General features: G+C 44.3%; 1 protein-coding gene across 2 annotated transcripts in view; it reads right to left on the minus strand.

The window, feature by feature from the left end:
* Positions 1-8,254: 8,254 nt before the first annotated feature.
* Abhd2 (abhydrolase domain containing 2) overlaps positions 8,255-16,860 on the minus strand; it is a 115,320-nt gene continuing 106,714 nt past the window's right edge. For both annotated transcript variants that reach the window (XM_008852837.3, XM_008852836.3), the window contains 2 exons: positions 16,334-16,418; positions 8,255-14,084 (listed from right to left, as the gene is read on the minus strand). In XM_008852837.3, coding sequence (XP_008851059.1) covers positions 13,888-14,084; positions 16,334-16,418 — 282 coding nt within the window. In that variant the 3' untranslated portion in view covers positions 8,255-13,887. The remainder of the gene's footprint in view (positions 14,085-16,333; positions 16,419-16,860) is intronic.

Consider the following 16,860-nt stretch of genomic DNA (forward strand, 5'->3'; position numbering starts at 1 on the left):
GATTTCCTATGAGACTATGCAAATATATGTGTGTATGTGAATGCAAACATATATGTGTATGCATCTTTCTCTCCTTTCTCTTTGTCTCTTTGTTTCTTTTTCTTTTTTTCTTTTGGGTCAGAAGAGGGCATTGGATCCCATGGAACTGGAGTTACAGATGGCTGCCATGTGGGTGCTAGTATTCAAACTGGGGTCCTGTGCAAGAGCAGCCAGTCCTCTTAGCCACTGAGCCATTTCTCCAGCCCCCAAATCTGAATGTTTTCATACAAATGCTTTCCTCTTGTGAAACTGGCTTTCTACAAGGTTGTAGTGATTTCTGAGTGTGTGTTCATTTTGTAGGTGAGAAGCCCTGCTTGCTGAGCATGTGGCTTCTCTTAGCACAGTACTGGCTCTTCTGGGCATGGGGCTCCCAGGCATTGATTGATAGTGTTACAAATCATTACTCTTATTTGCTTAGCTGGTATCATGCACTCATGCCTGTTGTCTGGCTAGTGATGGTGGATGGAGGTGAGGGTTGACTGATCTGGTTGATGTACTGGGATAGCACCAAAGTAAGAGTTAATCTATTCTTGTCTGTGGATCACTGCTTTCTTGTATATATGAAACATTCCTGGTGCTGTAAATCTTTTGTGGACCTTCCAACTGTTTCCTGAATGATGAGGTCAATCCAATAATCCATCTGTTTACAGACTTTCTAAAATTTCTCTGATCCACATTTTCCTTCTTGATTTCCTATGAGACTATGCAAATATATGTGTGTATGTGAATGCAAACATATATGTGTATGCATCTTTCTCTCCTTTCTCTTTGTCTCTTTGTTTCTTTTTCTTTTTTTCTTTTGAAACAGGGTCTCACTCTCAGGCTGGCCTTGTACTCATGGCAACCCTCCTGCCTCAGCCTCCTAAGAGCTGCGATTACAGGCATGTACTACTACACTTGGCTTGTATGCATTAATTTCTTTCTTTTTGGGGGGCTGGAGAGATGACTCAGTGGTTAAGAGTGCTGACTGCTCTTGCAGAGACCTGGGTTTGATTCCCAGCACCCACATGGCAGCTACGAACCATCCTTAACTCCAGTTCCAGGGAAATCCAAAGCCCTCTTCTGACTTCTGCGGCCTTGCACGGCATGGGTGCACTTACCTACATGCAGGCAATAAATAATAAATTTATTCTTATTTTGTGTGTATGCATGTATTGCCTGCATGTAGGTAAGTGCACCCGTGTTGGGCAATGCCCTCAGAGGTCAGAAGAGGCTGTCAGATCCCCTGGGACTGGAGTTAGAGAGTTGTTAGCTGCCATGTGGGTGCTAGGATTCGAACCCGGGTCTTCTGCAAGAACAACCAGTGTTCTTAACCGCTGAGCCATCTCTCTAGCCCTAATTTCTTTCTTTAAAAAATTTAAATTATATTTTATTTTGTGTGTGTCTGTGTGTGTTGTGGTGCAGTCTATATGTGGAAGTCAGAGGACAACTTGTGGGAGTTGATTCTCTCCTTCCAACATGTGTGTCCTGAGGATCAAACTTAGATTGTCAGGCTCTGTGGCAAGTGCCTTTACCTGTTGAACCATCTGCATTGGTTTAAATATTTTTATTTTTTTATTTTTATTTTATGTGTATGAGTGTATTGCCTGCATGTATGTAAGTGCACCTGTGTTATGCAATGCCCAAGGAGGTCATGAGAGGGCATTGGCTCCCCTGGAACTAGAGTTACAGTTGTCTCTCTTAGCTACTTTTTAAAAGTTGAAGCTCCCATTTTTCAAACCAAATCTTACATGGAACCTTGGTAAGGAACCTTGGTAATTGTAAGGGGCCAAGGATTTAACTGAGTTAGACTTTATTTTTTATTTTCTTATTACATGTATGTATGTATGTATGTATGTGCACTTGCCCATGCATGTGTGTATGGAGACCAGAGGTTGATGTTGAGTGTCTTCCTCTACTGCTCGCCACCTTATTTTTTGGAGACAGGGTCTCTCACTGAAACTGGAGCTTACTGTCTTAGCTAGACTGGTTGGCCAGCGAGCCTCTTACCTGTTCCTGCTTCCCCAGGATTGGGCTTACATATGTGTTTTTATATGGGTGCTAGAGATTCCAACTCAGGTCCTCATGCTTGCACAGCAAACCCTTTATCCATGGAGCCATTGCCCTAGCCCTGAGGAATAAGTATTTTTTGTTCTAAGATATACTTCTAATTATTTTACCAGCCTTATATTATAAACTTGAGAGAACAGTTGCTGATCCTGTTAGTTAATTCCTGTCTTTGCCCTGGATCTCTAATTGCCCAGAGCCCTCCTAGATGCAGCCTAGGCCTCTTGGTTCGTGGCAGCTCTACATTTATAAATGAGGTCAAGATAGGAGAAAACTGTAGATAGATGCTGGCTAGAAGGCTCTTGGGGGCAACCCTAGCTCCTACACAAGCCCCAACAGGTTGCTGGGATCACCTTAAAATCATCAAGGCAAGGACCTAAACTCAGGGATCATCTCACAAGAAAACCAGGTGGCATTTGAGGAAGAAACCATAGGGTTGGGACCCTGTGCGCCTGCTGTGTATTTGCACTGCCCCTTGCTGGCCTTGTCTTGGCACAGCCTGCTGCCATTGGGAGAATGGGGGAGACTAAGAATCTGAGTTTAGTTTAGACGTAACTCAGTTAGCCCTGTAAAATCCGAGGGCCTCTCTATCTGCAATTCTTGTTGTATCCTTCCTCTTGCACTAATGAGATAGAAGAAGAACAAAAAAAATTTTTTTTGAAAGTCACAGGAAGGGGAACAAAGAAGCCTGAGTTTATGGCAACCATTTGGTCCCTATAATAGCTTCGGAGACATCTAGCACAAGACCCCACACTGAGTGGAGCAGGATATGAGCTGGAAGGTTAGAGCTGTGCATTTCTGCCATCCTCTTGTGGCCCTTCAAAAATTGGGGACGGTAGATTCTAGTGGCCATTCATCCAAATGTGAGTGGAGAGATGGTCCTAGCTTTGAAGAACCTCTCCATGGGGCTGGCCACTGCTTGGAGCCTTGAGCTCACCTGGTGACTCTGGAGTAGGCCAGTGTTGCCTCGTGGTATGACAAAGGCTCCTGGAAGAAGTGTGTGCCTTTGTCTTATGTCAAGCCAGCCAGAAGAAGAGAGAGAGATTTACCTAAGGAGTGCATTGGACCTTTTCTGCTCCCACTTCTGGTGTGAGGGGGGAACACAGCCCTGATGCTAGGAAACTCAGTACAGTTGGATCTGGAAGCTTGAAGGATCCCCTGAATCTTGCAGGATCTCCATGCAAGGGGTACTCCCAGGAAGGTAGCATTGCCTTGTTTGGGAGGCCTACCAGGATTGCAGAACATAAGGCTCCTCTCACACCTACTGAATCAGAACTTGCATTTTAAACAAGACTCTCAGGGGATTGTGCATTCAAGAAATCATCAAAACTTCCAATGCAGTGGCTTTTGAACTATGCCCACTGGTAGCCTCTGGCTAGGGAGCTTTAAAGAAGTTACTTTGATTTGGCCCTAGCCCCATCCCAGTTAGATATGTTACACAGGGTCTCATGTAGCCCAGGCTGGCCTCAAAACTGACATGTAGCTGAAGATGACTTTAAACTTCGGACCCTTCTGTCTTTATCTCCCGAGCACTGGGACTATAGGCCATTGTGCCACCATGCCAGGTTTATGCAGTGCTGGAGATCCAACCCATGGCTTCATGCAAGCCATACTCTACCAACTGAGCTACATTCCCAGTCCCACAGAGGTTCTGATGTACTTCGTCTGGCATACCATATGGGCATCAGCTTATTTCTAAGCTCCCCAGTGACTCAAATTTGCACTACTTATGCCCTGTGTGTGAAAAATATTACTTGAGCATCTCAAAAGCTTTTTCATTCATTAATTAAAGGGTTTTTATGTATCCCAAACTGGCCTCACAGCAATCCTCCTGTTTGAGTTTCCTGAATGATGCAATTAAAGCCATGTGCCACCTTGCCAAGCCTAAGAAATTTTTTTAAAAAGATATTTTAGGGTTGGAGAGATGACTCAGCAGTTATGAGCACTGATTGCTCTTGCAAAGGACTAGGGTTTGATTTCCAGCACCCACATGGTGCTAACAACCATCCATAACTCCTGTTCCAGGGGATCCAATGCCCTCTTCTGACTTCCATGGGCTTTGCATGACACAGGTGCACTTACATACATGCAGACAATACACTTACCCACATTAAAAATAAATACATATTTTAAAAGATTTAAAAAATTTTATGTCTGAGCATATTGCCTGCATATATGTAAGTACACCTGTATCATGCAATGCCCTAGGAGGTCAGAAGAGGGCATTGGATCCCCTGGAAATGGAGTTATGGACGGTTGTTAGCTGCTATGTGGGTGCTGGGATTTGAACCTGAATCCCCTGCAAGAGCAGCCAGTGCTCTTAACTGCTGAGCTATCTCTCCAGCTCCAGAATTTTTATTCTTATTAAAAGTTAAAATGAATATGGTCAAAACCATATTATATGTATGAAAATTTCAAAGAATCAATAAAAAGGTGGATGTGGTGGTACGCACTTTTACTAGCATTGGGGAGGCAGAGGAAGGTGGATCTCTGTGAGGTCAGCTTTGTCTGCATAGAGAGTTCCAAGCCAGTCAGAACTACATAGTGAGATCCTTTCTCAAAAAAAATCAATCTTTTTTTTTTTTTTTGGCCTTTTTGAGACAGGGTCTCCCTGTAGCCCCAGCTGTCCTGGAACTCACTATGTAGACCAGGCTGGCCTTGAACTCACAGAAATCTGCCTGTCTCTACCTCTCGAGTGCTGGGATTAAAGGCGTGCGCCACCATGCCTGGTGAAAATATTTTTTAACAATTAAAATCTATCAGGTGAGGTGGTAGGTGCCTTTAATCCCAGCACTCAGGAGGCAGAGGCAGGCAGATCTCTGTGAGTTCAAGGCCAGCCTGGTCTACATAGCAAGCAGCTGGGGCTACAGGGAAAGTCTATCTCAAAAAGACCAAAAAAAAAAAAAAATGGCATCAGGAGAGCTGGCTCAGTGGTTAAAGGTACTTGCTGTCTTGCAGAGGACCAGGGTTTGAATCTCAACACCCACATGGTGGCTAACAACCATCTGTAACTCCAGTTCCAAGGGACAGACATCCTCTTCTGGCTTCCATGGGTACTGCATGCATGTGATGCACTTATATACATCCAGGCAAAACACTCATACACATAAAATAATAAATGTTTTAAAAAAATCAAAGGCTAGGCAGTGGCTAATATGGGACCCTGCTTCTGAGTCCCTTTGATTCTGTTACTACACATGCTTTGCTTTAATGTTGGCCTTATTTCTTGGAGTGGGTGAGACACAGATAGGAATGGGAAGAGGAACAATGGTGTGAAAATTCATTTATGCCAGAAAAATTTCCCAAACATAAGATAAAGGAGGAAATAAATTTTTTAAAATTTTTATGTGAATGAGTGTTTTGCCTGTATGTAAGTGTATCACCTGCCTACAATGCCTCTAGGGGTCAGAAGGTGCTGTTGGATCTCCTGGCACATGGCTATTAGCTGCCATGTTGAGTGCTGGGAACCAAACCCTAGTCCTCTGCAAGAGCAGTCAGTGCTCTTAACTGACAAACCATCTCTCCAGCCCCTAAGGAAGAAATAACTTTAAGAGGAAACTGATGAATGTTTGGTAGGGTTGCTGGGTAATTTCAACTCTAAGATGAGAAAGAAGTTCTGGGTGACACAGAGCCACAAGACGGTTTTGTCTTCTCTGGGAAGAGGTTTGGCAGTTCAACTGTCTGTAATGTCTTTGAAGCACTCAAAACAGTGGGGGGCTTTCTGTGAGTTGCTCTAGGGACATTCCAGAGAGAAATGGAGGTGTTGGGGAGGCTACTATATGGAGAGCCATCCAATTAGACATTGGGTCCTCATCATGTGAAAGCGGTCCCTTTAAGATAAGCAGAATGTGGGAGGGTGTGCTGCCTGTGACCACAAAGGTTAATGAGGAGAAAGAAGAATCTTTAAGTTGTGCTTTATTCAGAGAGCTGGTGCTCTGACAAGGCAGCAGACTTAATGTCTATTGATTGATTGATTGTAGAGGGCTGCACATGTGTCAGATTTAATGTCTTTAAAACACTTACCTTATATCTCATTTCTAGCCAGCAGGCTTTGTGAAAATTGGGGGTGGAACAAAGTAGGTATTTCAGAGTTCAACCGTGCCCCTCTGTGAGGTGTCAGCACATTTCTGAGATTTTTTTTTTTTTTTTTTTTTAATGTCTGTGTCTTTCCCTTGCACCCTCCCTTCATTCTCTGAATATCTGAAGCTTAGGCACTTCTTGGAACACTGAGTCTAGTTAGTGTTTTTTGGCATCAACCTTGTACTTCCACAGGGGCATCGAGATGTGTGTATGCATGGCTAACACAGAACAAACTGTTAACAGTTCATAAGTGTTAAGCTATTAATAACATGCATATGCAGCTTCCTTTCTACAATATAGAATACAAATGCATCTTTGTAATACAGGTACAAAGGGCCACCATCTGTCTCTCCTGACAACAGGACCAGGGCTGAGGAGCCTGTTTGTGAAAGGTATAATGAAAAATGCATTAATTTGTGCTGAGCACTAATGCCACAGGGTTGCCCAGCAGAGGTGTGGTAAATGCTGTGCTGCTGGTACTGACTCTAACATCCTGGATCTGAAATCCCTCCCCGCCTTTTTGTTTTTTTAATACTTCTTAATTTTTTTTTTTGGTGCTGGGGACTGAGATCAGAGCCTTGTCCTTGCTGAGCAAGCGCTCTACCACCAAGAACCCTGTAGGTAAGATTCTTTACAAGCTGGCTTTCTTAGATCAAAATAGTGTGGCTGTTTTGCAGGTGACAGGAAATGAGAATTTTAAATTTGAATGTTGGGCATTCTTAGGTCTTGTTAGTTCACACCTTCCCAAACCAACACTCCCCACCTTGCTTAGCTTGACAAAGGTTTTGCATGTAATTGGAGGGAGGAGGGCTCTGAGTGCAGGGCTCTTGGAAGTGGTTCAGCTCTTCCCGCTGAGCAAGTGTTTGGTCCTAAAAGACCCTTCAGTTGGATTTAGATCCAAAGGAGAGAAAACACTGCCACTAAGCTGGGTGTGGTGGCACATATCTATGAGCCCAGCACTTGGGGGCAGAGGCAGTTGAGGAGTTAAGGAGTTGAGGGCTACATGGTGACTCTGAGGCAAACCTGGGCTACATGAGACCCTGTGTCAAGAAAACAAGACAAAACAAAACAAGGAAGGATGGACTAGGCCATGCAACCAACCTAATATAACCTTGACATAAGTGACAGTCACCTGCTTTATTCAAAGATTTTCAAAAATTTTGTTTTTATTTTTTTATGTGTATGAGTGTATTGCCTGCACGTATGTGAGTGCACCCATGTCATGCAATACCTTGGAGTTCAGAAGAGGGCTTCAGATTCCCTTGTAAGTTAAGGCCACCATGTGGGTGCTGGGGATCAAACCTGGGTCCTCTGCAAGAGCAATGGGTGCTCTTAACCGCTGAGCCATCTCTCCAGCCCCTCAAAGGTTTTTTTTTTAAATCTCAAACTTTTTAAAAGTTCATTTTATTTTTCTCTGTATGCGTGTTTTGCTTGCATGTATTAAGTGCACCTGTGCATGCAATGCCCATGAAAGCCAGAAGAGGGCATTGGATGCCCTGGAACTGGAGCTACAGTTATCTGCCATGTGGGTGCTGGGATTTGAACCTGGGTCCTCTGCAAGGGCAGCCAGTGTTCTTAACCACTGAGCCATCTCTGCAGCCCTTTTCAAACATTACTGAAAAAGTATACAAGCTACAAAGGGCAAGCACCATTTCCACTTTGCCTCGCATTCTATTTATGGTCTTCGCTTTAGGAAGTGTGCATTAAAAGATGCTGCTACCTCACTTATTTCAGATTCTTTTCTTGCTTGCCTAGAGAGGACGGGCTTGTGTTGGGCATGTATGAGCTGGTCATGTCTGATTTGCAGGGCTGGTTTAACATTATTCATAATGGGAAACGGGTGTTCTGCACATTTCTACTAAGCTCTATGCTCTGATGCAAACACAGGATGAACCCTTCGTGTGTGTGTGTAGTGTGCACTCATGTGAAGGCCAGAGGTCAACATCAGGTATCTTCCTCTACTGCTCTCCACTGTAATTTTTAAGACAGGGTCTCTATTGAACCTGGAGCTTTCCCATTTTGGCCAGCAAGTCCCAGATACACCCTTTTATGTAGAAAAGCCTTAGAGAAACAACACAAGCAAGCACCCTACATTTTCAGTCTTTATTTTTTTTTAAGTAAAGAAATTCCATTGAATCAAAGATAACAAAATTACAGTTTTTGTTTGTAATGACCTTTGATCACCACCACACAGAATCAAAGTAGAATCAAAAGTAATGTGAGAACATAAAGTAATCAAGGACACCATTGTTTAGTATAATTTCTTAATAAAGGTAACTATCCTCATATTTAGAAAAAATTGCATTGCTAGTTGCAAATCTGAAACACCTTGGTGCCAGAGGATTCTGTATTTCCCTCTACTTGGCAGCACAGAGGCTTTCAGAGCACAAACTCAAAAATACAGTATTTCCATGGCAGCATTTGAAGTTTCATGAACCCAAAGAGAACAAAATGAAAACAAACTAGAATCAGGAATGTGAAAGTGATGGTTCTCAAAAATCAATCTGGAAGCAGATCTGCCAACATAAGACTGTGGTTAGTTGGAATCTAACAAGGAAAAGGAGGGTGGCAAACTGGCCCCCTCCTCCATGCCAGCCCTGGTGTCACTAAGGCAGCTGCAGTGGCAGAAAGAAGTTGAAAGCTCAGGTACAGTGAAGGTCTTCCTGAGGCAGCGGGAGAGACCCAGATCATCTGGAATGGATGTGGAGAGCAGACAGGATTCTATGAAGGCTTGTGCTTTAGGAAAACTAAAGAGGCCAAAATGAAGACTAGAGTGAACCTAGCTCTTATGGGCAGGAGTGGGGTTCCCTCATGTGAGTGGCCCAGGAGCACAGTGGTTGGTGCTGGGGACTAAGGGGGTTGGCAATTATTTTAGGAAACTATTAGCCACTGCATGTGTGTGGTATGGAAGGAGAACGCCCATTGAAACTAGGGGCATTTCTGCAAGTGCTAGAAGTGGACTGTCCCTGGTTTATGGCAATATGGGATTTCCTGGTGAATGGGGGACCAGAATGGGGAGAAGGAAGGTTAAGGCTTTTATTACTAATTGACAGGAATCTAGTTAAAAGCTGAGAATTTCATGAAACTCAGGATGTCAGACTTAATCCTCCAGTTCAAAATGAACTTCAGCTTACTTATTAGGTACACATGAAAAACCTACCCTCATACATGCTAAGAAGAAACAGATCAGAAAACGTGGTGGACAGATTCTTCCAAAGGGAGCAGCTGTCTATATTCTAGGCATCTAAGGATGACTGGCAAGTTGGACTCTGTGGCCTATTTCTAAGGGTCACTAAGGAGGATGCTGGGCTGCAGCACCTGGTGGCAGCAGCAGTAGCTACAGGTCAGAGGAGCAGCCTTTGCTCTGGATGGCATCCCGGTTCCCTCTGCCAGTAGGGGTCGGTTCTCATGTTTTCAGCTGTAAATATAGTTTAGAAAAAGCAATTCTAGTTTACAAAGTAGGGTTATTGGCTTTTGCTTAGATAACAGAGGTGGGAGAAAACCTGGCCCTCAATTGCTAAATGCCCCAGGCAGGCTGCGAGTGATCCAAACTGACTTTGAAAGAAAGTAAGGCCAAGAAGACAGGTAGGGAGACAGGTGCTGGAGATGTTCCAGATTATTCATGTTGTTGGGGATGAAAATGTGGACATGACATCATAAGAAGCCTCCAGGCCACCTGATGAAATTCTCTGGTATTGCTGTGGCTTTGCTTCAAACATTTATAACAGAAGAATTTGAATTCCTATGCCATAATGCTGTCATACCAGGGGGTTTTCTAGAGGCAAGTTAAGGCTTTCTGGGTAAGGAAAACAATTTCAGATGATACTGTGACAGAACACTAAAGTGAAATGCTTCCTAAGACCTCTCCTGTGTGCCTAAAGGAAAAACCCATGAGGTCCTTCAACTCCACATGCTTTTAAAAAAAACTTGTCACTCTAAGTTAGGATCAGGGCCATAAGAAAAGAAAAGCCTCTCACATCTCTGACACCTGCTTCCCCAGCAAACACAAACAAGAACACATGTACTATTACCCTGGAGCTGGCAAAATCTACCTCAAGTCATCTAGTTACAAAGAGAGCATTCATTCAGATGCCAGCCATAAAAAGCTCAACTACCCAGCAAGTTCATCTGAGTGGAGACTGGATTTAGAGTGAGAACCTGAGCAGGATGGATTTCTGCCCTAGCAATTCTCCATGCTCTGCCTGGTCACACTAAATGCTGGAGATACTATCTTTATCCCAATGGCTCTTAGATGCCACAGTTACAAGACCACTCTGACAATAGCAAAAAAACTTGTTATAGCAGTGGAGACAAGTAAGAGGCCAAAGACGTTGTCTTTGGATGCTATCCAAGGTCCTAACTAGAAAAAGCTGTATGTACAAACTCCCTGTCCCCAAGTCCTCTTGAGATGAGCCTAGGGGCCGTGACCCTCCTGTTTCTACCTGCAAGGGCCTTAGAGGCCAAGTTCAGACAAATAATTAGCAGTGGCTGAACAAATGATAGATACATGAGTGGTTGAAGTAGTCTTAGACGTAGGATGAGGTAAGAGGCTTGGAGAGGTGAAATGACTTGCCCATGTGTTCAATATGATTCAGAGCAAGTGGGGATGAGAAGACAGGCCTTCCAGACCCTGGTTCCATAACACCATGAGAATAAAGGACTACTGCCCTTTCAGGCATACTTTAGTAGATCCTAAGGTTCTCTACAAGTATAAAATGCCGCAGAAGTTAAAAGAATATAGTACAATAAACTTTCCATCTTCATTCTGCTCTGAGATCAGTGGTGCAAAGTCACTAAAGGAAAGAAAGGGATTTCTTCAAGTCTGAAACTCCCTGCCATTAGAAATGCAGTCTTGACACTTTTTCCAAGATAGGTAATCCTAATTTGATAGGAATCTTCAAATTATTTAGGAGGCAGGAAATACAACTGGAGAAATATGGATGCTTTCCCCCTTGGTTTTAATGTTATTCTTGCTACAGAATTGTCTAAATCTATGAAATTTATATCATTGATTTTAAAACAAAAATTCAAACATTCTCTAAAAAGTTAGCCTTGTTTTAGTCCAAATAAGTCCTTAAATAGCAAGAGGACAATTCACAACATTATCAGAAAGTAATGACTTTGGGAAAAAAAGCAAGGAAGCCCAGAGGAAGGAAAGAGGAAGAAGAGGATGACCCATATACAGAGCAGCTCCCTCATTTATCAGGCGAGTTGGCATCTCTACACTCAGTGCCTCTGTGCTCATTCAGCATCAAACAAAAATTTTCCTGTAAGTCGGCCACGGTCATGTTCTCATTTCCATTCCTGAGAACCTGAACTTGAATAAAGAGCTTCAGTTGATTTTGTGTGAACCAAAATGAAACGTCAGTGCCATTCAGAGCCATACACTAAGGGGCTTTCAGCTGGAACATGCCCCGCTCCCCCAGTCATGGGGGGTGGAATTCCGGTAGTGTGGGTGACAAAGGCTGTGTCCCAGCCCTGCCTCTCCTCTGTGGGCCCCCAGGACTGCTGTGCAGGCCAGGTTCCCACCTCCTTCCAAAAGTGACAACAGGGCTGACATATCCCCTGAAGGGGGGTAGTCCCCAGGGCACTGCTCTGTCAGTAGAGAGAAAAATGTGGCCTCAGGCAAGTGAAGGGAGCCCCTTGCTTCCTGGGATGGTGACACCTTATTGCTTGGTTTACTTATTTTCATAACAAGTCTCGAGGAATGACCATAGTAGTGGGACCTATGTGAATCTTCTAGATCATAGCTGCAATTGTGTGGAGGGAAAATTGACAGAGAAGGACTATAGCTTCCAAATTGAGGGATGAATAATAAAGTGCCAATGTGTACTAAAAGGATATAAACAAGAAATGCAGCAGAGAAATGAAACTTTGAGGGTGGGGAAGCACAGTGACAGAATTTTATGTGAGAAATTATATCAAAGCAAAGTTGAGACCATAGACATCTCAGTCTTTTGAAAGCATGGCAATTTATGATGTTATTGGGATGATCTGGTGATTGTCAGAAAACAATTTCTTCAGCTTACAGACATTACTGTCACAGTCACTTGGACCAATGCCCAAGCTATATTCCATCTGTGGCCCTGAGGGTTGGCATTCAGGTGTTTAGGTGGCTCCCTTAAACAGCCACACAGACCACTACTATATTCCAGTCTGTCTTGGAGTCAAAGGAGATGAAATAGAGGGGAAAAAGCTTAACAGCAGCCAGGCAATTCATCCACTGTTCGGTTTAGTTCCAGATAGCAACTGCTGATTTTTGAAAGTGCAGGATTTTTAGAAATTCAAGTGCCACAGGATTCCAGAAAGGGAGTACTTGAACCCTAGAGTGATACGTCCATTGAGGAGACATTGGGAAAGATCTATCCAACAGACAACACACAGAGGTTATTTAATTACAAAGCTGCTTTTCAAATAGTGACCTGTTCAGCTGGAAATATATTTCTTCAAACTCAGATCCAACTTTTGAATTGTTTGGTATCAAAACCCAGAGTTAGAGGGACCCAAGATAAAAACCTAAAAATCACAAGTGAGTGCTTAAGATCTCCAAATCTCTTTATATGAAGTAGGGGAGGGAGAAAGAATTGCAAATGACATCTGCATGCTCAGCCTGGGAGAGGGTCTCCCGGATCTCCCTGGAGGGATGTTCTCTCAAACCTCAGTACACTGAGTTTGTCATTGAACTTCAGAACTGGTGGTCATCTCGGCAATTTACCTGGCCCAAGTCCCCCATTTCATAAGGGAAAAGAGTCAAGTCCAAAGGGACTTATCCAGGGTCATATAGCCGGGGAGAAGCAGAGCCAGGGCTCAGTCCAAATGTCCACTCCCGCCCAGGGCTTTTTTTGGGGACACCATACTGAGATCACATGAGGGCATCCACACAACAGGTCTTGAGGCCCCTGGGAGCAAAGAGATTATATAGACTATGAATGTCAATAAAATGAGCCACCAAGATGTTTCTATCTAAAGGAGCTACAGCTCGGTGTTTCCCTCAGTTTGCTGGGTGATGACAATCCCTTGGGGCACTTGTCAAAAATTAAAATCCCCAGACCCCTTCCCAGACCCACTAAATCAGCCTCTCCTAGGGGAGGGACCTGGGAGGCTGAATTTTTAAACAAATGCCCCACGCGACTCTCAGCAGCAGCAAGATTCGAGGAAATCATCTTGGAAGATGGCGAGGGAGAAAACTTGTCTTGCAACTCAAGAATTTCCTGTTTCAGAGGTGAAGCTCAGGTCTGGGAGGCCTCAGGCTTTCAGACTCCCAAGCTGAGTGGTTTCTTCAGCATTGGTCTGTGATGCTGAACTCTTGGGGGCTCCATCAAGGAAGTATAACCATCACAAAATAACATACATCCTTCACTGTTCTCAGGGAAAGGCCTTTTGATTGGCAAAACTGCTGTTCAGACACATTTTTTAATAGGAAAACTAGATGTAATTGGCTTGAAAGTAATCAGATGCTGAAACTGGACAGGAGGGTGAGAATCCTGTCACTTGTCATCATGGCTAACAATGCAATGGAGAAAACCCGTAACTAAGCACAAAAATAGCCTGGAGCTCCCAGGGAGAGCTGCCTACTTGAGACAGGTTGCATGGTGGGTTGCCCCCGCTGATGGTGTGAGGTCAGATCCAGGTCACTGAGGGAGATGGGAGACCTGAAACATCCTTCAAGGGGACGTGGGTTCCAGAGGAGGGCCACTGGAGCGCGCCGGGAGTCCGGAGGCCTCAATCTAACTCAGGCTCCACTTGCTCCGTGTCAGAGCACTGCGACTTGTTCCGTTCCCATTGGCAAATGGCATTGGCATACTCCACCACCAGCTTATCCATCCATGTCAGGGGCTCAGGGAACAGCACGGAGCCCTCAAAGAAGCCCAGGTGGCCCCCATGTAGAGGCAGCACAAACATAACATTCTCCCGTTTCTCTGCAGGGAAAAGGCATTTAAGTTAGTGCATTCTATTAGATCCAGGGCAGGGGGGCAAAGGTGAGCTAGCTGGGCAGCCAGGGTACTCCTCAGAGGGAAGAGTCACCTAAGTGGGTATCTAACCTCTGCTCACACTGCCTTCTTTGCCCAAGTGAGCAGGCAAGTCAGTGGGGCTCATCAGTTTGTAATTCAGCTTGGCTTCGATGTAAAATGGGCACCAAAAGGGCTGGCTGGGGATGTAGCTCAATAGTAGAACACTTCCCCAGCATATGTAAGGCCCTGGGTTCAATCCCTAGCACTGCCGAAATAAATAAAACCCAATTCACAGAATGGCCACCATCCTCAGAGCCTCTTGGAACTGATCATCTTAAAACTTTCTAAATCTGGCCAGGCATGGTGGCACTCACCTTTAATCCCAGCAATTGGGAGTTCGGGGCCAGCCTGGTCTACATAGAGTGTCAGGCCATCAGGGGCTACAGGGAAATCTTGTCTCAAAAAGACCAACCCCACCCCCCAAAAAAAACCTTCCTAAATCCAAGCTGTCCCTCAACCCTCAGACTGATGAAGTTATAATCTTGAGGGTAAGAAAAAAGGGGAGTGTGAGGGACAAGAACCCACATACTGGTAATGCTAAAGCTTTCCAGGTTATTGGCTATGTTTCCCAATTTTTTGCATCTCGATTACTCTGGATATCTCATTAAAATGCAGATTCTGATTAGATAACCTGAGGGTGGGTAGGCTCTGAGAGAGGATCAGAGCACTTACAGTGCTACTTACTACACAACAAGAATTCAATGCAGTCGATGATTTTTCATGCCAAGCATCAATCTTCTCGTCTGAGGCTTGAGCTGCAAGTTGTGCTAAAGCATGCTCTCAATGCTGCATGCTAAATGGCTATGCTGAGAGCTGAAGCTTGATTTTATTAGTCCATGCTTGGATTGGTTCGAAGGGCTACTGAAGACGTGTGTAAGAGGGATAGCCAAGTTCAACAGGGTGTATGCCTTCCCTGCAGGAATAACTGATAGGGCTCCCTTACTGGCTCTACAGGGCTCTTTTCCTGTCTCACTCTATTTTTCCTTTCCAGTTGCTATTTTTTTGCATTTCTGTGGGACACTAGCCCTGTGAATGTTAGAGGCCCAGGAGGAAATAAGTGCTGTTGCTTACTCCTGTGGTTGTGCACGTGGCTGAGTGGGCTGCCATGTGTTCAGGGAGCTTGTGGCTGGCTGGGGGTTGATGGGAGATAGCTTCCATCATGTAACATGCCTCCCGCATATGAAGCCTTCAATCTGAGCACAGTAGTAAAGTTCTGGTAGGCTCGAGTCCCTCTCTCTGCTATCTCCTTGCAGCTGAGGGTTAGGGTTAGCTCTTCCTTTTGGCTACTACGATATTTGCAAGAAGAAACATAATCATAGAAGACTGAAAAGGAGATGATGTTCTAGGAATCTGAGATTACAATGCAAAGTAACTGTGGAGTTCCCAGTCTTTCCTCCTGTTCCCTCTCTCTGTACGTCTGTCCCCAGCATGGAATGTATCTATGCCTTGTTTACATGAGCAACATTCCCTGGCATTTTGGCAGCTTATATTTTTATCCTCAAGGCATGGAGAAGCTGTTATCAAAAGCAGCAGATCTAGCTTTTTTTTTTTTTTTTTTTTTTTTTTTTTTTCCCTCATAAGTCAACTAAGTTCCAGGGGACTGTGAGCATCTCTCAAAATGTCCTGTAATCGTGGTGAGTCACCTGTCCTCTTGATCAAGGAGTTCATGGAGACCCCAGCAGATGGACTTGAACCAGTGTCCAGCCTACAAAGAGGAGGGTCAACACAGAGGAAACATTTCCTTCATGCTTCCTAATAGAAACACCATTCCCTGGTATTGTGGGAGTTTATATTTTTTTCCACAAGGCAGGGAGAAGCTGTTATCAAAAGCAGAAGATTTAGTTTTTTTTTTTTTTTTTTTGCTTTTCATGACAAACTTTAAGTCTAAAATATCTCTTTGAGTCAAACTTTTCTATTTAATAGGACCACAACTCTGAGACAATACTGTTCCAGAATACCCTCTTATCAAGGACAATCCTGTCTCTTGCACCAGGATGGAAACTGGAAGGTTCTGCCCAGGGCCTTCTGCAGTCCAGGACTGTCACTCTGCCACAAGCTACCCCCCATCCAAGAGGCTGGTCATCAGGAGCTAACAGCACAGTGAAGGTGACAATTTACTGTGGCAGTCTGGGGGCACAGTGGGAAGAAACACTCACCTGAGAGAGACTTGGGAATGGTTAGAAGACTTTCATGCACCAAGGGGTCATCAGCTGCGTTAACAAGCATGAGAGGCACATATATCTGCAGCAAGACAGTAAAGCAGAGTTAAAACTATCCACTGCCTATCAGACATGCCTTTGAGGCAAGGGAACATGGTCATGGCTCAGCCTGATGAATGGGAGCATTAGGGATGCCTGATTTTCACTGGCAGTGATAAGTGACAAGTGCTACTGTGATCATCATCTGGTAGCAGTTATGTACAGGAGCAAAGTTCCCAGTGTCCGAGGAGACCCAAGTGCTCTGAGGGAGATTGGCAGTGAGAAATGGCACATAGTCAATGGGTTCCTAATTATCTTCAGTGTTTCAGATTGGCCACACCTCTCAGAAGAGTGACGCAACTACAATGCAACCTCTATACCTAAGGCACAAGGAACATAGAACAGGGGTAAAGAAAAAGACATCGATGAATCTCTCAATTCTTATTAATGAAGCTCCCTCATGCAACAGAGGCCCAAGAACACAG

Source organism: Nannospalax galili, unplaced genomic scaffold, assembly GCF_000622305.1.
Source record: "Nannospalax galili isolate Female #2095 unplaced genomic scaffold, S.galili_v1.0 scaffold185, whole genome shotgun sequence".
Taxonomy (NCBI): Eukaryota; Metazoa; Chordata; class Mammalia; order Rodentia; family Spalacidae; genus Nannospalax; species Nannospalax galili.